This window comes from Indicator indicator, chromosome 18, assembly GCF_027791375.1.
Source record: "Indicator indicator isolate 239-I01 chromosome 18, UM_Iind_1.1, whole genome shotgun sequence".
NCBI lineage: Eukaryota > Metazoa > Chordata > Aves > Piciformes > Indicatoridae > Indicator > Indicator indicator.
The window spans coordinates 6,353,087-6,376,319 of NC_072027.1; the positions used below are offsets into that span (position 1 = coordinate 6,353,087).

Consider the following 23,233-nt stretch of genomic DNA (forward strand, 5'->3'; position numbering starts at 1 on the left):
CTTACTCAGAGTCAGAAAGTGAGAAGGGGAAGGATTCATGGGCAGGCTATCCAGAGCTCTGGCTGACACTTTCATGTGGTATATGGAAGCAATTTGCAGCAGCTGGCAATTTGACCCTTTTCTTTTCCTTTCAAACCTTAAAGAACCTTTTTGATACAGTGTGTTATTGTCCAGATATGATTTTTTCTATACATTGTTGAAATAGTAACACTACACAAGTGCCTGCTGCTCAGCCAGCAAGGAGATACATGAACAATCTAAGACCCAGTTTGAAGAAATCCAGTGCGTAATCCTAACTGGGGAAGAGGGTATTTGAAAAAGACAACAAAGCTTTATAAGGCACCTTTGTTCAACTTGGTCAGAGTTAAGAAAAAACAAATGAGAGCTTTGCTACCCAGATGGAGCACAGAAGTCACAGAATCACAGAATTCATCTGTCTGGAAGAAACCTCAAAGATCATCCAGTCCAACCCCTGACCCAGCAATGAAGGGTCAACACTAAACCATGTCCCTAAGCACCAGGTCCACACACTGCTTAAACACCTTCAGGGATGGTGACACCACCACTGCCCTGGCCAGACCATTCCAACATTTGATAACCCTTTCTGCAAGGAAATATGTCCTAACATCCAGCCTGAACCTCCCCTGGTGCAGCTTGAAACCATTTCCTTTAGTCCTGTTGCTTGATACCAGGAAGAACAGGCTACCCCACACACCCCACTCCAACCTTCCTTCAGGTAGTGCTGGAGAGAGATGAAGTCTCCCCTCAGCCTCCTCTTCTCCACTGAATCTCTCCTCTGCCTTGGGTCTCTGTGTGCATGTTCACAGTTGAAGCAATATATGTGCCTAGTGTAATCCAAAATGCCTCACAGCCACAAGTATTTATGATACAGCTTATTCTTAAAGTTTCAGAGACAATCAGGAATGGGGGGAATGGGGAAGGAAATTGCCCTGGGTTGTGATGAACCACAATTCAGGCAAATAGTTACAGAAGTAGTCCTGTCTTCAAATGTCAAACAACAAGCACATAAAAGGACAAGTACATCAAAACCTGGACCAAGTCATTAATTCTTGCAGTGTGCATCCCTTCCAAGGAATCAATGACACACATTCTTTTAAAAAAGTTAAGCTGCTACTTGATTTATTTCTTAGGCCCTTGTTGTTACTGAGAGCAGTGTAACACTGACAGCACCTGCAATGTCCTAGCATGATTTTTTGTTAATAATTCTTCAGACCAAACCTCTCAACTTCGTGGTCTCAGTGTGGGATGCCACCCCACAATGTGCTGCAGGTCACTGTGTCTGCAGCACTGGCTGGGCAAAAGCTATTTAACCTCCCTGAAAGTCAGAGGTATGTTAAGGTGAGATGGGCAGGCAAAGAGGCTGCTGTTTGGAACAATTCTAACACTTGCCAGACAACATGAAACAGAGACATTTAGCATGAGGCTTCGTGGAAGGCAGGTTTGTGACTGCACTAGCCTGGCTGTCTCATCCTCTGGAGTATCTGTTTCTCTCCTTCCTTCCTCCTCCTGGGTAACGAGATATCCCACTGTGAGGGTAAATAAGCAAACAAAAATCCCATACTGGTTTGTTTTCAGATTCACCCCTACAGCCATCCACTTCTGAAATCCATCCTTAAACTGGGACCTCAATGACATGCTCTGCCAAAATAACAGAACACAGTACAGCTTTTAATGGCGAAAGCAGAAGCCCTAGCAAGTGTGATATATTGTCTGCCCTATTTCTCCACCTTATATCTAGTACAAAAGCATCCTTACCTGTGTAAATGAATCTTCCAGGCGTTCCCTTGCAAAACTGCTTAGACTTGTAGGACAATGTGACTTCTACAACCCCTGGGATATGCCGGGGAGGCGTCTGTACACGGATGGCGTGAGGAGTAATCAGCTAGAGGAAAACATTAAGAAGGGAGAAGAAAAGGGAAAAAAGCACTGTTAGATGCTGAACACTTTTTAATAACACTTTCCTTCTGAGATGACAGTAAACAAGCTTTGAAACATGTAATTAACCTGTCAGTGTTTGAATACAATCTTGATGTAACCCACACAGAAGCCCGTGACTACAATATTTACAAGCATTCTCCTCCTCAGCCATAACAACATTATTTCTGTTTTCATACATGGCAGGCACTTGCTTCCTAGTACAAGCATTAGCCCTGGTTTAATGCAATAACTGTAGCTTACAAGCAGCAGGATGCCTATGTTTGCTCAGGTGAACACTAGGGTCATGACAGTGTCCAACAAACCTGATTGATAAATGATAGGCAGTTATATGTCTAAACATGACACAGCACAGACCCAGGCTGGGATGCACTGCATAGCCCAAGCCCAGGAAGGATTTTCCACGTGCTGGTCCCCAGCTGACATCTGTACATTGCAAAAACAACATGTGCTGCTGTTTTAATTTTCTCTTCATTTTGTGGAGGTATAACTGATTACTGCAGAAATGCAGAGTTTGGCTTCTGAAGGATGCTGGATCTTTTCTTGCAGATGATCACAGCACTCAAAAGAGAAATACCAAACACAACCATCTAACCACCATTTCCAGTCTGCCTTCACTGCAGTGACTAACACACATCTGAGAAGGCTTCTGCAAATGAGGATTTACACAGCAACACAGAGACAAACATAGCTTGCTTGTTAACAGGGCTGAGGAACCCAACCCTCTTAACACAAAAGGTTGGAGTGGGTCAATGTTGCAACTTTTCCAGGCTCTAGATAATTTTTGCTGTTTCAGGATTCTGGGCTGGATTTAAAACACAGTCTTTAAAATTATTATTAGAGTCATCTAGGAGTTCATTAATTAATGGCATGTTAACTCAAATCTCTGCTGCACTCACATACTAAAGCATTATCCTCCCCATCACTGACATGTCTTCTTCTCATTCTTTATGCTCTTTCAGACAAGCACAATACAAAGAGCTACACAGAAAAGGTGACATGATTGCATCCAGCAACCAGGATACAGTTTTGGCACACAGATAATCCTTCTCTGGCAGACTGTGGCACATTAACACACTTCTGGAGAGGCAAACAACCAAAATCATAACCTGCCTTGACAGTGAGCAAAGACACCCTATACACACCCTATACAGAGAGTCAGCTGCTCTATGCAGTTGGTCAAATTGTGTCATGGATTAAGGAATATATTTCAATAGATTTTTTTTTAATAAACAGTTGAATTTATTAATATTTTTACAAGGAACCAAGTATGCAAAATCCTACCAAAACCCCAGACTTTTAACCAGCTCTTTGTTTAGGGGACAGGACCAAAAAAGCACAGCAGCAGAGTAATGTCTGTCTGAGAGCCATCTGTGTTACTGAGGGAAATGGCATACACAGTAGGAAGTTCTCCATATTTAAAATAAGAAAATTAATATTAAATCCAGTTGAAGATTAAAACCAAAATTACCAGCATCAAATGCTCCAGAAGACATTTAGATCCACAGAAGTCATAAGTCTCCTGTTGTTTTAGAAATGGTCATGTAGGCATTGATGCTGCCTTCTTTGTGAGCTCCCAAAGAACACGTTTTGGGCTCTGCTTTGAAAGCAAGGGGTTTAGAAGCTTGTTTATTTTTAAAATAAACCTGACATTTCCCCCAATTACTCCCTCTATCAACTGGGTTAAAAAAACCCTACAATAAACCAACAAAAAATAACCCCCCCAAACTTCCAAGGATTGCTTTTACTTAAATGGAGTTGTTTTACAGCTGGGCTGACCAAAGCCTATAAGTCTAGGACCAATTCTCTACACTCCCTCAATAGTCAGCAGGGGCAGAAAGCACTGCCAAACAGCAATTTATTTCCAGTGTTTTAGACACCTCTTATGTTGGGATGTGCTTCTCTCTGGAAGTATCTACCTTTATCCAATGAACCAAGATGTCAAACTTAATGCTTAACTATAGGCAGCCAGACATAGCCGAGATAAATCCCATCCCCAAGTGGTTCTAGTTAACTGAGTGAGAACTGGCAAGATGAGAAAAGATTCATGACATTTTGAGGGGGAAAATATTTGCAAAAACCAGCAAGGATTTTAATACTAAAAGGTTAACATGTTAATCTTACTACATCAGCATATTCCTTGCCCCCCTCACCCAATTCTGGCATGAGCTATACAGGCAGCTTCTGGTTGCATCTTCGAATTTCCCAGCATTTACTGGTCTGTCACCACTTTAATGTTCTTTAAATATAATTTGTGGCATTTTCCAATACTCATCTTCCCTGGTTCCCAAGAAATGTCTGACCTATTTATGGTCCATTGTTAAAGAGAGCTGGAGAGAGTTAAGCAAGTTTCCTGGTTTTTTCTCCACAAACAGTTTGGTTTTCCTTTGTGCTCTGAAGTAAATAAGTTTAACTGTGTTTAAAACCACAAATATACAATAATGTCGCCCACACATTCCCCAAGGGTGAACATTATGTCTGAAATCCTATGGTTTAGGATACTCAGGATATATTTTACTCCTCTCTTCTCTAGAACTAAAGGCTTGGGAGTTATGCCAGGAGATTCCATGTACCTTTTCCTCCTCAGCATCTGGCACTGACCACTGTCAGGCATAGAGTGTTGAGCTAGAAAGACCTTTGTTCTGGGTCAGGCCTCAGTTCCCAGGCACACAGAAAGGAACAGGGCAGTTTGGTTTCACACCAGTATTCCCCTATATTGTTCTCATATCAAAAAGTTGTCTTTAAGGGACAAACAAAGTCACTGTGCTCCAGAACTTTCCCTCTAAGCCTCACCTTTTATGTTGAACTCAGTTCCCTAGTGCTGCCAGGAATCGCGTTATGGACCTCAACCAGCTCTCTGAATTGCCCTAACTCTGTTTTGCAGTCTGAGTGACCCAGTGGGTGCTGCACAAGTATGGATAACTCCAGACCCACCCACAGCAAGAGCAAACCTGCCCTAGCTTCAATAACTTCAGGATTATGGGATGTGTTCCTGTCTACCCATCAATCTGTGGCCTGACCTTGAGGATCTGCTCCATCTTTTCCTAGCATATTTTCTCTGCTCACACTGTCAAAGGCTGTGCTTTCTTCAAGGCACAGTCTGTTTCATAGTTGCATGTAAAAGACCTGGAAAAGCTGAGCTACTAGCATTAAGGGATACTCAAAGTAAAGAAACTACTTATGGAAGCCTCCAAACCCCAAACTGTGGGAGGCTGGTAGAGTGCTTTGGGAAAGCATCACTACCTGCTCACTCCATTGTTTTTACAGACATCTGTCAATGCCCAGTGCCACACACAGGATACTGAGCTAGATGAATCTTCATGTGTGACCCCAATACAGCCATTTCTGTGTTCCAACCTAAGGTGGGAATTCTTGGTGCACTAACAGGCATCAAAACAACTGTAGCAGTGACGTGCCAAGAATGAAGAATTTGTAAACACAAGTCATGCACATTTCTGAACACAGAATTTAAAATGTAAATCTTGAGTAAGGCCTTAATTTGTGTGCTGGAGACGAACTCATCAGCCAAAATCCTAGATCCAGCTTCCTCTTCCATTCCTGCATTTGGCTAATTGAGACCTGGAGCTGGACATAAACCTAGTAACTGGACCCTTTCTCTTATCTTCAGATAATTCACCTGATAGTTGGCAACTGCACTAACTGATCTAAACTCTTACATGTCAGTTGGGACATGCTGTGGATTGTGTTAAAACTTGAGCTAGACATCTTCAGAATGGAGGGAGGTGCATGTCCTTCAAATCCAAAACACATTTGGTTTGAGTAGGCACAAGGAGCCTCTTTCTGTGGTTTGCTAATGTATTCTAGACATTCTTGTGTGATACAGCATCATTTCACACTCTTCAGAGTGCCAGGTTACTTTCTTTTTTTGCAAGTGACATTTTATAAGGAGATGTCATTAATCTGAGTCACTAGTTTATTTTTGCATGCTTGAGCTCTGGTTTGTGGTTAGGGAAACGGTGACAATCCGTCATAAATTTAACTTGGACTCTGTCTGAAGAGGACCATTAGGACAGAAAGGAGGAAAAATCCCACCAACTGAAGGAAACACAACAGTTTTCAGTGCAAACAGGATCCTTAAGATACCTATATTTTTAAAAATGACCAGTGACTTTTCATGCCTCAATCCTGGGCATGCAGATGCTACTTAGTAAACCTCAGTTTTCAAAAAGAGGGTGCCTACTCATTTTTTAAAAATGAGTCAGACCTCCAAAATAAGCACTCAGAAACAGAGACTTCCAAAACCAATAATAAACATAAAAAGCAAAATAAAAAACTGTGCCACAGAATTTGATTCAGCAGCATTAAAGAAAAAAGAAAACAAAACAAAACAAAAGTCCAGCATGCCAAACCAAAAAAAAAAAATCGTCCTCTGTTTTTGTGCTGTACAAAGGTAACAGAACTGACATTTCAATGCTTCATCTTTTCTTAATATAAAAGAAAAAAAAAAAAAGAAGTTGTGTCCAGCTGACTCTGTACAGCTGGAGGAATGTTCTTGGCAGGAAAAGGTTTGAAGAAATAGTTCGTTTTAAGCAAATATTGTGGAATATTTATAAGAAACTAATTTTGTCTTCATGATCGTGTATTTGCTCTGAAACTTGATTCTCAGAGTTTCAAGCCCCCCAAGTAAGAGACAGAAACAACTGAGGATTTTTATCAGTAGCTCAGATTTGGAATATTTGCAACAATGCACAGCTCCAGAATGCTGGGTAAAAACCTGCAAAAAACAACTCTGTTTGTGGACTGGACAAGCAGACAGGCAGAGTCTCTCTGGCAAACAGACTATTGCTGGGAGTTGTCTGTCCACGTTCAGCATGTGCACATGATATACCAATGCTGTTTGTTTGTCTGTTATGAAAGTCCTCTGTAAAAAAAAAAAAAAAAAAAAGGCTTTAGATGGCCCATTTTGCTGTATTCTAAAAATATCAAGGGCTTTTAAAGTCATTTTTATAAAGCAATATGGGAGGTAAGGATTAATTGAACCTCCTGGCTGAGGGTATCTGCATTTCTGCACAAAATTAATGTGACAAATTAAGTTTTTATTTAGTTCTCCCTGGCTGAGAAAGGTTGTAATTATGTTAGAGTGTTTACAGATAAAATATATGCTTAAATAATAAATATGTGTTTCAGAAACCATTTCAAACCTCCTTTTTTAACACAGTCAACTCTGTTTCAAGAATATAAATATTTCAATTACAAAACTTGGATACATGTAAAATAAATTAAAAATATATTATTTACATTTCAAATTATTTATAACATATGCTGCTTGACAGCAACAAATTCACCCTTAGAATGAACAATTTTTTTTTTCTTTTTGGCTTTTAACCTTGCTTCTAAACTGTGGTAGGATATCCATTTTATATATCAAGGCATCTCAGGTACTTGGATTTTGTTATAATAAAATCTGAGTAATATAGGACCTTTACAATGATTACCTTCACAGCACCTCTCCAAAGAAGATGGCTAATCTCATTACTATGTTACAGAAAGGGAATTGAACTTTAAGCAGATTATGTGATTTGCCCAAGGTCCCAAGCAAAGTCCATGGCAAAATGATGCTTAAATTAAAAACTAGACTTCATCCCCCAAACCACCTGCAATTATAACTGAAAGTGAAGCTAGAAACATCCATGTTAAAATACTCTGCAAAATTCACTCTCTTTCTTTAGTTTCCACTTATCTACTATTGGTTTGGGTTTTCTGTAGCTCAGTTTAAAATATGTTTTCTTTGGATCCATGAAACAACAGGATGGACTCGAAAATTCTTGTTGAATTCAATGAAAAAAAAAAAAACAAAACCAAAAACAACCCGGCCAGGCTTGCTGCAAACTGGGCCTGTCAGGATGAACTTGCTCCAGATTTGAAATGGTACCGAAATTTAGAAGATGGAGAGTTCAGTTCCACACTCTATTAAGCAAAAATATTCTTCCTGGGTACTGAAAAAGCACTAGACCTTGGGAAGGCAAATGAAAGAATTAATTTTATTCTTCCTAGATGGCTAGCATGTGCCATGTGTATGGCTACAGATGACTATGTATGTTTACACAAATTTGTATGCTTACAGATCACTATTATTTAGGGAACACTCAGCTCATGCATTTCTGCACTTGTTTAGCATGTCTGTTGTCTTTTACAATTTTTTTTCCCTCATATAGGATTTTCTATTGCTCTCATAGGCTATGAAACTGAGAAGCAATTTGGTAAGGGAGAGACAGTGAAATAGTCTCAGAGTCAACCTGCAGTCTGTTTCAGCACTCACAGACTTTGGTCTGGACCCCTTCTAACATTATTAATTTTATGACAATGCCTTGCAACCATCACCAGCAATGTTTTGACTTGCACTCACTCTCCTGAGATTAGAAATTGCCAATTAATGGCATCCACTAATAAACAGATCAAGATTTATAATGAAAGATCCAATTCTGCAGTACCAAAAAAAATCAAAGCACTTTCCTCCCAGCCTCTTCACCTTTCCCTGTTAAATGTCTGTAGCCATAATAGCTTCAATCTTAACACACAAAATGCTTACACTGGACCCAGGGGGCACTTTCATGATCACATAAGGGCTTCAGAATAGAGCTCATTTAATATATCTCCTTTTCTGAGAATGTCCTTTCATCCACACTTGTCCTCAAGTGGAAGGATGATAAAGGGAGAACAGTGAAGCCCATGAAGGACATTAGAGAATACTCTTCATATGGAAAAAATGCTGCCATATGTGCAATGGAATCAGCAGTGGGAATGTGTTGGATGTGAATTAAGGTATAGTGTTGATTCAGTGTTTATAAGATTTATAAGGCAAAGCATCAGAAGATCCTTAGTCACTGGGTAATGATTGTATAGCTGTTTCAGAGCTGATTTTTAGTGTGTTTAATTCAGTATTAAAATAATGGGGGGGAAAACTCCTATAGAAGCTTTTGGAAAGCCACAAATGCAAAATGTAAACCCTTCCTTGGAGCTGCCTATCTATGCTAGTGAAGCCAGTGGGAATTCTGCCCTGACTTCTGATGATCCTGAGCACTGGAAGTGTCTGTTTGGGCAATGTTTCCTGGGTTTTAATTTTCAACAGGCTCTTGGGAAATATCAGGCTCCATGTTTAATTATGTGCCATGAGAAGAGAGGATTTAGGAAACTGGGAGGAATAGCAAAAGCAAATGGATAAGAAACCAAAAAAAAAAAAAAAAAAGGTTACTGTGAAACTACAGAGGCCCTGCTAGGTATGATGAGTTTGTATTTTCCACTGTGGATACAATACTGTGTGTTTGGTTGCTATTATGAAAAAGATACTTAAATTGAGTGCCTAGACTTTAAGGATATGCTCTTCAGAGGTGCTGAATTTCTGCAGTCTCCACCTCATTGAGCTGCAGCTACAAGCTGCCAGTTTCCCTGGAAAGCAGAATCACCTAAACGTTTGTTTCCTGTGGGCCCTTAGCTATTGTAGTGCTAAATGCAGAATTATTCACACAGGAATTTATCCTTCCCTTAGCTGGGGGGAAAAAAAAAAAAAAAAAAAAAAAAAAAAAGAAGTGCTAAATTCTGGGCCAGTGAGAGGAGATGCAAATCCCCTGGCTGGAACAGATTTCTGCCACAGGTAAAGCTGACTAATTATTTTCATAAAACTGAACGAGGGAAAGATTCACATCTCAAGGTTTGTTGCTGATTTAGCATGTGGCATAGAAAAAGGACAGGCTAGCTACAAGCTAGACAAAGCTATTAGACATTACCGTTCAGACAACACCTACCTCACTCCAAACCAGCATGGTGCCGAATATGACCTGTAACCCATCAAAGAAATTGTCTCCTATGATGATGACAGTGGCACCTCCTGTAGTCCATCCTTCACTTGGACTGATGGCTTTGATACATGGTGTAGCTGCTTTTCAACAGACATGAAAAAGAGAAGTATTCTGCTGTTAGAATCAGATTTTAATGATAGAAGACTTGAGAAAAATAAAATAAAAGGATCTTTCATTTCCCCCCCTTACTAACACAAAGATTTCAGCAATCACATTCTTTCTAGTATATGTGCATGACCTCAAACTGTATCTTTGGAAGTGTTTTTTTTTTTTTTTTCTCAATTAATTTCTGTTTGGTTTTGTTATCTGCACTGAAAAAAAAATACTGTTTTTAAGCCTACATTAACAACAACAAAAATAAATCACAGTATGATGGGCAGAGACCAATTGGAAATCAGGACAAATCTCTATCTTCATTTGATATGAAACGTGCAATACCTGAGTTAATAAAACAGTCTCCAGTGAGCTTGCTTTATTATCCATCATAACCTAAATTCATCAAGGCAACTCCTATAAATATTGTGCAAAATATTGGCTAAATAAAAAAGGATGTAACCTTCAGCCTTTCTTTAACTACTCTGCAATCAGATCCAGGTTGTTCTAGTATGAAACCACCCTGCCCTGCTTAATGCTTTGACTAATAAAGAAAGACAAACCCAAACCCCACATCCCTGCCATCCAATCATTCCAATTTTGTTGGCATAATTGAGAAGCATGTGCAATGCATTCTGGCCTATCCATACAGTGTGTCCCCACTTTCTTGGCATCCTATGTACAAAGAACCTTCTGAGAGGATGTTGAAAATTCAAGTGCTGCTTATAGTAAGCTCAGATCTTGGTGTAAGATCTTCTGATTTTAGAATACTGAAGCAGAAGCATCCTCAACTTTATATATTGGTGGAACAAGGTAATATAAGCACCTGCATATGGATTCCCCTCCTGTGCACTACTGGCCACAAGAGCACATTGCTGTCCATTGAATAACTTGCTGTCCACTAGGACTTCAAGGTCTTTCTCCATGGTGCTGCTTTCCCTAGATTCAGGACTCTGCGCTTGTCCTTATTGAACTTCATGAAGTTTGCCTTTGCCCAGCTCTCCAGCCTGTCCAGATCTTGCTGGATGGCATCACAGCCTTCCAGTGTGTCACAGCCACTCTAGTGCATAAGCAACTCAATCCCAAAAGCCACCAACATCTTGCTAATACAGCATGAGGAGAAAATATGGCAGCATACCATCAGATAATATTTTAAGTAAAGTGAGTACCCTCCTCAATTTCATTAGCCATGAAAAAAAGAGATCTTTTAAGGAGCAGCAAAGCTCCACCAGCCAACCTCAATGTTGAAAAGAAAGATTCTTTTGTTTAGATATGCACATCATCCTCAATAACAAGAAGAGGCTGGCTCCACTGAAAACACGTGAAGGGCTGCCATTGCCCACACTGATTCTGCAGTGCCAGTCAGGAGTCCATTGGCAGAACATTGTTAGCTGCCTGGATATAGATATATAGATATAGACATATATAGATATAGATTATATAGATATAGATATATATACAAACATATATACCTCTTCTTTTAGATCTGCAGGCATTTAGCTGTGGAACACTACTTGGTTGAAAGGCTGGCTGAGCTGTTAATTTAGTTTGCAACTTTGGGTATTTGATGACATACTGAAGGGAGAGCACTCAGGCACTTCTTCATGTAAGGATTTACTAGAAAGCCAGGGTTGTAAAAGCTACCCACATGTTAGCACCATCCAAATAATACCCTTGCACCCATGAAGTACTTGATGTGGCCATGTAAGGAAGGATATGTAGCCATATAAGGCACAGCCCTGACTTATATCCTTCTAATTGTAAAGAGAGTAAATTAATTCCTTCACAGAAGCATACTTTAAAATGCTCCAGACATAAAGCACTAAAGAGATTCTGTGTGTCTATGGTTATTTAGTGAAGTTCTGGTCAGTTGGAAATAGTTGCAAGAGTCTGTGAGGCTGGTGAGAAGCTCCATCCTCCAAGCCCTGGGCAGGGCAGGTGGGTGTGGAGCTGGGAAGAAAGAGGGAGCTGGAAAGGGAGCTGTTGAGTCACCCATAGCAGTGAATGTTTCTGTGCACACTGCCACAGACTCGCATCACCAGTGATGGAACTGATGCATAGGGAGCAAACAGATCCCATCCCTACCTACAAAAGGTTGTAAAGTGTCAGGCACAAATTTTTCCACTACTTAAGCTGCTGGGGATGCCAACTCCAGTGAAAAACACAAACACACAGGGAGAAAAAAAATCATTACCCTACCCCAAACTTGGCAGAGCACAGCCATCAACTTTTACACGAGCTAACAAATGAAACATCCTAACAACATCACCATCACGGCAATGCAGCGCACTCAGAAGTTACTTCAATGTGTTTAATTTGGATTCCAGTTACTTGCATAAAGCTGTGTGTAAAAGCCATTGCAAAATCCAAACCCAAATGCTTCCCTTGCAGCCGAGCTCACAGCAAAGGATTGACAGTGAAAGCAGCTTATCAAAATGCCATCTAGCCCTTTCACAGAATCAAACATTCAATAAATAAAAACTAAAATCACTTCCAAATTACACCCTTCCCAGTATTTCCCAGTCGATCGTGGCCACACCCACAGCCCCAAGTAAAACCCCAAGATAATCAGTTTCCCATGTGTCAGAGAATGAGCTACTTTTCTTACAGATTACAAGCAACATTTTTTTCCCCTAAATACCAGTGAATAAAAAAACCGAAAAAAAAAAAAAAAAAAAAAAAACAAAAAAAAACTGTTTGAGGCCATAAGCCTTTAACAGAAAACATATGCAGGCTTCAAAATGATAGATTCAATTCATCTTTGAAATGAATGCAAGACACTGTTCTCCATTTCTGGCTCCCCACTAAAGCTCTTGCTGTTCATCCTGTGATGTTCTCTGCAGTACCTACACTGTGCTCACAGGTGTAAGGTGCTGCCTCATCTGTTGGATTCTGCTACTTTATGCATGCATGTGCTTAATATCTGTGGTAGTTTTAGGCTGTACCTTGACATTTTTCCACAGATCTTGAACAGAAAGTGGTAGAAGGTAAATAAATTACCATTGGATGTAAAAAAGGAAAATAATGTATGGACAGATATCGACCATAAAAGTTAGTTTTATTGACTGACTTTCTCTCTTTTTGCTTCCTTCCCTCTAGCAGACACTAGCTTCTGGTGTCTGCTGGCTTTGCTGTCCTTGGCTGTGTTCTTTGTTGTGGTTAACTAACAGCAACACTCTGCTCTTTCTCTTGTCCTGTGTACAGAGAGGAGGGAAGGGCGTAGGGACTGGGGAAGCTATTAGTAGCCTCCTGGTTTGTCCAGGGGATTTCTTGTGTTGTTTATATATTGTACATATATGTAAATATTGTATATTTTGTACATATTTATCGAGTTTCATATTTTAGATTTTAGTTTTGCATGCAAATACAGCTTCATTTGCTTCCACTGAGCTAGTCTGGCAATTTTATGTTGAGGGGTAGTTTTCAACCCATCTCAATATCAAATACATGCCAGTTGCCATGACTTTGAGTGAACAGGTCCTTGTGTTAACCTGGGGCTGTGGGCTGTTCTCTGGGACATTCTCACCCACACAGCCAATGTGACCACTCACATGTGTTATTTAAATATGGAGTAATTGTGCTGAATCAGTGCCTCCTTGGAACTGCTGGCAATAGCCCAGGACACGTCCTCTGAGGACAAAAAGTCAAGGCTTAGTGGTTTAACACCTAGAGCAAGTTGGTACCCTCACAGGCACCACCTGAGAAGCAAGGAAAACACTGTGCATTCCTAGATGATTTCAGGATATTATTTTCCCTTAGGAACAGTTACAAAAACCAGTGGAACTTCCCAATTTTTCCCACACAGCTTCTCTTACTCTGAAGTGCAAGGGTCTGTAAAGACTGGCAGGGCTGCACAAAGGGAAGCTGTGCTGCAGGACTGCATCCTGAGAAGGCCAAGGAGACGTGCTAAGGGAGGCATACAGACTGCTACCTGTTTTTGAAGGCACAAACCATGTTTATACAATGACATATTTGCAACAGCCAGTGTCGTCTGGGACACTAGTCTTAGTAAAACTTTGCCCTTCCCAGGCCTTTTCCTTGGAGCACCAGGAAGGAGGATGGAAGAATTGGGTCCCATTTGCCAGCATCACCACAGGTAATGTTGGGAGAGGGACAAGACAATGACCTCAGCTCTATTTATGCCCCTGGTACAAATGTCTGGCCGGCCCAGGCCCTCAGCTCTTCATACTTCTTCTGTTAATCACTTGGCAACTTCCAAAGTGCTGTCTGGAAGGTGTTTACTTCTGTGCAACCCTAAAAAAAACAGAGCTTTTCATTGGAGATCATGATTTTTCTATATTTCATTTTGGTCACAAGAGAAACCAAAACACAGATTTTTTTTTTTTTTTTTCCCCTCAGAATGCAAAGTTCCAGAATCTCTATCTGGAGTTAACTATAATACTTTTTTATATTTCCAAGAAAAACAAAAGATTTGGTTTCAAAATATTATCACTTCACGTGCCCTTCTGTAACACCAAAGCATCATTTCTAAAATGTTTTTAAAATAAATATTGGGGGGGGGAAAGGCATAAAATTTAGGGGATTCTGTAGCCAAAAAAAAAAAGTGTTTTAATCAAAGTTGGAAACTTCACTGATCAAAAAGTGCAGTGGAGGACATTGGACTAGTTCTAATGAAGGCAAGGAAGTGTACATGAGGAATGACAGGAACAAAGTCTGGAGAAGAATTATAACAAAATTTAATAATGATACATTATAAATATAATTATAAACTTATTTCTTTGTTTGTTTCATGAACAGCTGGCAGCCAACTACAACCAGAACCAGAGAGTTTGGTAGCCTATCAGATAAGATTTTCAGGCTCTTTGGCATGAGTGTACTGCACTTGCTGCAGGTTTTCAGAACAGTCATTGGACTGAGGAAAAACTAAGTATCACCCTTCCAACTGCAGGCACAGACCTTGCAGCTCCTTGCTGAAGGTGATGTGGTCACATCCTCCACCTGCTGAAATGGCCTAATGGTTATGAGTCTTAATGAGCTGCTCACCTCCTTTGCATAATATCAAGGCAAATCAGCATTAACACCTGACATGTTTTATTGTGCTGCTCGTGCAGTTTGAGTTAACAGACATAGATGTTAGAGGGAGGCACTGCAATCCCAGACTTACTGAAACCAATGGGAATTGTGCCACTCACTTCAAAGCTAAGGTCTCTATCGATAAATTTTAAGGATTTATGAGCAAAAAGCTTAATGACTTTCAAGAGAAACAATGTTCTTTTGAAATCTTCATCTTTCCCCAGAATATACATTATTAAAATCTTACCATCTTCCATATGAAGGATGGTAGGCACTGACTTCAGCACAGAGGGAGCGAAAAGGAAAAGTTTTTTTGTTGTGTGCTGTGTGTTTCAGTGTGTTCCTGCCCTCTCTTAGCTACTGATATACAGGGGATTTTTCTTCCTTCAAACTGTGACAATAAAATGATTACCCCACCACAGTTTAGCATAATGGTTCAGAAATGCTCGTGGCATATTGCAGAGTTAAAGTGGAAATTATTAGGTAGCTCTTCTTTGTTATAATAACGATCACTCCACAAATAAAAGCTCTTCTCCCAAAGGTACTGCAAGGCACAAAATGCTAATTCTGAAGATTATGTGCACGCTTTTATTAAATATTACTCTGCCCTGTCTGTTTGAGGGCTTCACTGCTCTGATTGTTTTATGAGTGCCATGTTAATGTCAGCCTCATCTTGCTAGCAGCAGGCACACGTTTTAGCTTTCGTATGAGAGTTGATCAAAGGCCGCGTGCTGAGGGAATTGCTGAGAAAACACGGACAAGCGATAAAAATCTAACAGATTAATTGGTTTAAATTTCATTTCAGGGCGTTGAACTTTGGCTCAGGACACTAGTACTACACTACCACTCAGGGTCTAATTACCACGTTTCTAATTTGCCTCTGAACAATGCTGGGAAGGGAGAATAACAGAACTAATAATACTAAGAACGATAATAATAACAAAACAATGGCATCGACGTCTCTGGTACGTGTTTAACAATGTCTTTGTACATGTTTAACAGCTAACTTTCTTTGCAGGCAATTGCACTAGGAAATCCCTCTTCTCTACATCACCATCCGTCTACCATCCTGAGCATTTCTACCTGCTTCAACCTGATCCTGAAGACAGAAGAAATAGCCCTCAGGAGCATCAAACAACTGAATTTACAGAGTCAACGAGCTACTGATTCAAGTCCCTCACAAACACACACTGAACATCTCATACTCTTAATTAGGGACCTGTGTTTATAAACAGAGATAGCATTTTATCCTCCAGCAGGAATGATCTATTTCTATTGATAGAAAACAGAGGCCAGAGTAAAAAAAAAAAAAAAAAAAAAAAACAACAAAACCCCACCACCAAAAACACAAAAAAAACACCCCACCAAACAAAAACCCCCCAAAACCAACCAAAACATATTTACCACAAAGTTTATGGGTGGCCTTGGAATAAGGGTTAATTGAGCTTAGAGGTAAATGTTCACTGAGGTGAATTAAGTGGGATGCACAGCTATCAGCAGGGCTCTGGGACTGCTCTTATTTAGCTCCTGAAATGTATTTGCTCCATGATTAATATCCAGTTTGTGCTGGCGACTCTAAGAATGACCTCGCCTGCAGTTTTTATCACAGTGTTGTTTCATCCTCCATTATTCCGTAGATGAGGCTCTGACAACAGTTGCTGCATCACAACAGGAGTTTAAATGATGGGTAGATGCTTTTATTTTTCTTCTCCTTAACAGCGTTGAGACACGCAAGAAGAGTTGCATAAAGGCAGTTAAAACTGGGAATTCAGAGGAACAAGGAATTTGTGTCTCCTCTTAGAGGAAGTACTGAAAATATCTGGATTTTAATTTAATTTTCCTTTTTTTTTTCTTGGGTAAAACCTAATTCCAGGCTAAATACATAAACGAGCCACAGATTAACCCACAGTTTATGGGTCTGATCCTGTAACCTGTTAAACGTTTTCGCCAAACTACTGACAAATCAGTTTTAAGCACGCAAAACCATGACTTATTGAAGTTGTGATTCAACAAATCACTTAAGTGCTTAAAAACCCATCCAAAGAAGCTGCAGAATAAGGAACTAGATTTTTTTAAAGATAGTTGGGCAGTTAGATGTAGACCACCCCGTGCAGTGCAGAGCTCATCCAGCCTCACAGGAGAACCAGCAACAGAGACAACAGACTAATGCTAATACGTTGATTTCAGGAACCAAGCTGCTGTGTCTGCTCAGTGCTGCTGAGAGTCAAATGTAGCAGCAATTCAGTGCTAACTCAGGGATTTCTACAGCATTTTTATACCTGGGTATCTCACAGTTACTGGAAACACATAAGGTTTGTGACTCCAAGAAAGGCAGTGCCTAGGAATAGCCTGAGCCTAAACTCCTTTCTCACAGCACACTGAACCCAAAGGTGTGCAGCACTTGTTGGGGTGTTCAAGGTCCCTTTGATCAACATTTTTACTTTAGTAAGGTATGTTTCTCCTTAAAAAGAGGGAGAAAAGTTATTTCTTCTTGAATTCTGGATTTACATAGGTATTATGAAGGGGGAAAGGGTTATTCAATTTATCTTTTTTTTAATTACGTATTTTCCACATTTAGCACTTCAAGACTGATCACAAGGGGAATGGCTCTTTTTAGTTTTTTTCAGCTCTGAAATTAACATTTTTCCAAAATTTGCCAGTTTGAGAGAACAAACCAAATATTTTGGGGGGGTGTTGGGTCAGGCTGTTTTGTTTCTAATTCCTGAGAAGCAGGACTTACCATCTTCTGTTTACCTACTCTGAGCATGCTGAGCAAACCATAAAACATGTGTGTGCCCATGCAATGGTGCTGTTCCAGTCTAGTGCAGAGAGGCATTGCTGGAGCTGTATTGAGCACAAGTAACTGAAAGCAACTGAAGTTTGCCAAACCAGCCTGCATGGGAGAAGTCCGCAGGAGCATCCCAAAGGGTTAGTCATAAACATAAGGAAAGAGAATGTGGCAGAATTTTCACATATTGTAGCAAAGCATTAAGTCGTCTCTCTTAAGCTAAACAATGTGTTTGCTGTTTATCTTAGTAAAGCGACGATCTTCCTGCTTTCCTTTTTCATATCACAGCCTGCTCTCTCTCCTATTCTCTCCTGACAATAAGCAGCTGCTGTGCAGGAAACAGGGTAACAGAGATTTCCCTCTCAAGGAGATAACTCACGCAGCTTTATGCAACACAGGCACGAGGATGTGATGCCCTGCTCCCCCTTTCCCATCTCCCTCCTTTACAGCATCCTGATATTTGGGATTTACCATTTACAAGCTTTAAAGACTACAATATCCTGCCAAAAATGGCAACCTCCTTCTGCTTCTCCATGACATCTGCACTGGGTGAAATCACTGAACCAAAAATATATGTGCCATGCAATCCCTTCAGGTTAAGGGAAGGGAGGGAAGACTGTCTTTGTTTCTGTTTTCAAGTAGTGAAATTGAAGGTACTGGCTGTGATTTTCTGCCTAATATTTCGGATGCTCACTTCCCATTAATGGGAATTGAAAATGTAAATTACCTGGGACAATATTCCACCTACGATCAATACTTAAGCCAGTGTTTCTCTTTTATCCTTGCTGATGCCTCAGCTAGCAAAGCTACACTTCATGGAGTCCTCTGTGTTTCTCTTTCCTTCATGATTTCCAAAGCACTCAGTTGTTGATCACTGCCTGAAAAACGATTGCACGGAGAAAAGGAGGCAATCTTGAATAATGAGATGCATTATAAAAAAAGTCTGCTGTGTATTTTGCTTAAAACACTTCAATGAAAATAATCATCTCTACATGACTGCAAGAAATTTTCATTCATTCTTTTAAATGCTTTCACAAAACAGAGGCAGTTATGGGTTGTTTGGTTGGGGTCTTTTTCTTGTTTGTTTTTTTACTTTAGGAGGTACCTCCTGCTTTACGAAAATCAATATCAGTAAGAGCCCTTAGGTGCTCACTGCAAGTTGATAAAACATGACCTCCAAAAGACAGCTCCATCATGTTTGTTTGGCAAATGCTAAATTTCCCAAGATAAAGGGCAATGTTGCAAAAAATACTTAAAAATTTGCTTAAATTCAATATACAGGTTCAGCCAAACTACTTATTTTTCTATATATTTATATATATATATCTCGAATATATATGTAAATAGTAAAACAATTTTGACATGCCATTCTGATTTTTGATTTCAAGCAGATTTTAAGCTATAATTTTTGCATTCATCATCTTTCTGTCCCAAAGCTGGCAAATTTTCATTTTGAGTCAGCCACGAAGCAACTGTTGGCCTTGGCTAAAGACAGCACTCTGCCTAAACCAGTGCAGCTACACAGCTCTAGCACTGATGCAGTCTCTGTTAGCTTGGGCAGCTTCGTTGCCCAGGGGATATACACACACTGGATCAGGAGAAGCAGCAGCACATCCAAGAATATCTCATAGAGACTATCAAATATTGGCAGCACTTCCATCTCCACAACTGAGGACAAGTTGCTCAGACCCAAGCACCAAAGCAAAGACTATGGCAACACGCTCTCCTCCCTCAGGGATGCACAGGCATATTTTGAGCCCATGTAAGATGAATGGTTTACTATGACCCTGCAAACAATGGTACTTAAACTCCTTCACTTCTTTCTCTATTTCATCAGGTCACTTGGAAGGGCACAGAAACAGTGTTCCTGAAAGATGGGCAGTCAAAGGCAATAGCACACAGAGGAGTAAGATGTGATATACACCTAAGATCACACTGTTTTATCTGAGTGTGGATTTTAAAAGCTTTATTAGTAAGACAGTGAAAAAATCCTGCGTACCCCTCCTTTCAATGGCTTCCTGCTGATTTACCTTCCACAAAGCCCAGTTAAACCAATTTGACTATTTTAAAAAACAATAAGAATGTCCAGAAAGGAGACTGCATCTGTTTAAGTGCACTAAAGTTTAAAAAATAGTTGCACTGATGCAATTTCTGGGTGAGGATGAAGGCAACCTTGTGAATGGAAGCCCAAAATGTGCAATATAAATCAACCCTAAAAGTTTTTCAAAACAAACATTGCTGCATAGCTCACATACCCCAAAACCTATTTAATTTAACTGACTGGTTCTTCAGTGCTGCTAACTAAAGTCCTGAACCAGAAAAGCATTTTATAGAGTGGAACCAATCATTTGCTTAATGTTAACCCTGTGGTTTACTGTTTTGCTGAATCCCAACCTAACAGAGGGGCAGGCAGGTGCTATTTCTAAATTCATGTTTTGCTTCACCATCACTCTGGTCTCATTTTCACTTTTGTATTTCCACCAGTACCTCAGCAAAACTGCAAACCTCTTACAGCAAATCTCTCTAGATTAAGAACACAGAACTAGATAAAAGCTTCTAAGCCACAGCATCCCATCCCTGCAAGGTGTAAAAAGCTCAGCATCCCAAGCACACCACCAGCAAGTCTGGATGGTGAGATGTACACTGGTATGTTATGGCCAAACTGGCAAGGTATAGTCAATGATATACAGACACTACTCTAGGTGAACCTAAATCTGAATTCTCACTCCCTCAAACTAAATACTACTATAATTAAACTTTTATGGTATCTTTCATTACCACAATGAAAACAAACCAAAACAAACCCAAATCAGAACTTCATCCCCTAAAATCAGTTACAATCCCCCCTATATTATCTAGTGCAACACTTAGAAGTTCACCTGAGATTCTACAGCAAAGAATTTATTTCATCTTGATAAACCAACAAACAAAAAATTGTTCCAACTAAAATTAATCTTTAGCTGGAGTCTCTTTGTTCAGCAGAATCTCTGCTCACAATAGAGAGCTCGCAGTAATCATCTTTCAGAAACAGAACAACCCATGTAGAAACACAAAGCAGTTGCAGCAGGGACAGAGAGTGCCTGTAATCCAGTTTCTTCAAGGGAAATTCAAGTACCTTAAGAGTTCTTATTCCTCATCTGATTTCTTTCACAAATCCCAGACTGCTCTCTAATGCAATTTTCTGGAGTCTGAGAATCATAAAGTCAAATATGAACAAGTCTAGTGGAAAATCTGTGACGCTAATCTTGGCCTACGTTGTATTTTTAACAGGCACTGAATTTGTGTGCCGGATTATCCAGATGGCCATACAGGAATCATCCTGATAGGATTAAACCTTTGTGCTGAACTCTGCTCCATCTGTTCTCGGAGGTCTGCCTATCGCTATCGGAATACGAATGTTTAGCCTACGTCTAGCACCACAACTGAAAGCTTCTGCTTCCCACACACACATGTATGTGTGCACATACATATCCTTGAGTACTTGATTAGTAATGTGAGATGAAGTTAGCCTGAAGTTTACCACTAAAGAAACATACTGGTTTTATTATTTGTTTGAAGAACAAAGTATGCAATATCTACAATCAAACAAAAAAGAGCATTTTGTTGTTGTTGTTGTTCTGGGACTTGTTCAATTTATTAAACCATAATACTGCCATAAATTTATAGATGAAGGCATGACTAAACATCAAGCAGCAAGGCTCTTCATCTTTGAAATCTATGAGTGCATGAGAATGTATGACACAATTGCACTTTGAAGATATCAGGGTTAAATACTCCAGATTAAAAACCAGCCAACAACAAAACACATGTGTGCACACAGCGCTGGTAGCTGCAATTTGTGGCTCCATCTAGTCACAGGCCAGGAACAAAAAAGTAATAATCCGTCCCAGAAAAAGAAAAGCTTATTCCCATTAATGTTGCTTTCTGCTTTTATTATCTATTAATGACAGTCTTCTGCATGCAGTGTTGCAGCCTGCCAGATGCAGCAAAGATCCATATTCATCATGTGCAAAAACTGTGCTCAGGCTTTCTCTGTGACAGGTTATGCAGAGCTGCCAAGACAGAGACCAAGGTCCGATGGACAGCCTCAGGTTTCCAGGCCCTGGGCCAAGGCAATAGGTAGGGAATCTGGCTCTTCTGCAAGAAAAGCATCCCAGTGATCATAAGGTTTGACTAAATTGCCATCCTGGCCAGAAACACACTGCAAACTAATAACTACCTGGGATAGGAAAGGGGGGGGGGGGATATGAAAACCAGAACAATTCAATTGCTGTTGCTATCATTATTATTATAAGGCAGGTTTGATTCAGGAATGCAATACACTCCTCAGACCATGTTTGTGATGGCAGTGTGACAGCAACAGAGGCAACATAAGCTGAACTGCATTTCATGCAGAAGTGTTGCAAAGACTGAGACCCCCTTGTCTCAGCTGTGCAGTGTCTTTCAAAATGTTTCTTCTTCTGTTCTCTGTGCTGCTGTGAATGCAGGGTCAAGCATCCCCTCCCAGCCATTCAGGATTTGCTTGCAAAAACACAGGCATAAAAATATATTTATAGTTCATAGTATCTGTCCAGCAATGACACCACATAAAACCAACACGCTGAAAATCTGAGAAGTGAATATCTTGGACTCAAGCCTACAAATGCTTAAAGAAGTTGTTCTTTCAATGTGTCTGATAAAGTCAGGCTACGCTTTTATTTATTTAGGGTCATATTCAGACCACCTACCTAAGGCACTGCAGCGTGTAAGAAGTCAGACTCCAGCTCTGGCTGAGTAAGTTGGTCTGCCTACATTAGGATCTTCTTTCTGCTATACAATGAGCAGAGATGGGCAGACCCTGCTGGAAGCCTGGAGACCCAGGAGTTCCACACTTTCTCTTGAATGTACCAAGGGACCTCAGCAAGATATCATCATAGACAGGAAGCAGCTAGAAGCAATCCCATGAAAATATTTGGCAGCTAGTACTTGAACAGGCACCTGACTCTGGGCTTTCCATCATTCACCTCTGCCCAGACTCAGATGAATGAGGAGGCAGCGCTCACGGTTGCCATCAAGGTCACAATCCCAGGAAGGGGACAATTTTCCCCAGTGGGTTCCTAATAAGAGTTGTTTTACCATTCAGTTCCTCAGAGAGCCAGAAGTGGTCAGAATCTTTTTCCCCCCCCCCTTCTCTCACCTGAACATACTGCAGCAAAGTGCTGTGACCTCAAACCCCAACCCACAAACTAAAGCTGTGGCTGGAAAGATGAGCAGCACTGTGGTCAAGCCTGCAGTTTACCTCCAAGTGCTGGCCTTCCCTCTCAGCACAGATCGGGTAACACCAAACCTATGAATTCCATATGTAAGCCTGGGTTTGCAGGGAACAGCAACATGAGTTGTCTGTTCAGTGTCCAACAGCAGGGGAGATCTACCACGTCTGCTGCCATTTCACAACCCAACTGGGACCTCTGTGGGAAACACACTTTGATTTTTCGTGGGATAGATACAGAACCTCTGAGAGAACTGCTACAAAACCATAATGATATGGTATTAACCAGACATAATT

At 40.3% G+C, this 23,233-nt stretch overlaps 1 protein-coding gene across 13 annotated transcripts in view; it reads right to left on the reverse strand.

Annotated features, from left to right (window-relative positions):
* EBF1 (EBF transcription factor 1) overlaps nucleotides 1–23,233 on the reverse strand; it is a 279,795-nt gene that overhangs the window by 62,972 nt on the left and 193,590 nt on the right. For 9 of the 13 annotated variants that reach the window (XM_054389196.1, XM_054389201.1, XM_054389198.1 and 6 more), the window contains 2 exons: nucleotides 9,720–9,850; nucleotides 1,777–1,903 (listed from right to left, as the gene is read on the reverse strand). In XM_054389196.1, coding sequence (XP_054245171.1) covers nucleotides 1,777–1,903; nucleotides 9,720–9,850 — 258 coding nt within the window. Of the gene's footprint in view, nucleotides 1–1,776; nucleotides 1,904–9,719; nucleotides 9,854–23,233 lie in introns of all 13 variants that reach the window. The other 4 variants (XM_054389194.1, XM_054389190.1, XM_054389199.1 and 1 more) reach the window with 1 other exon arrangement.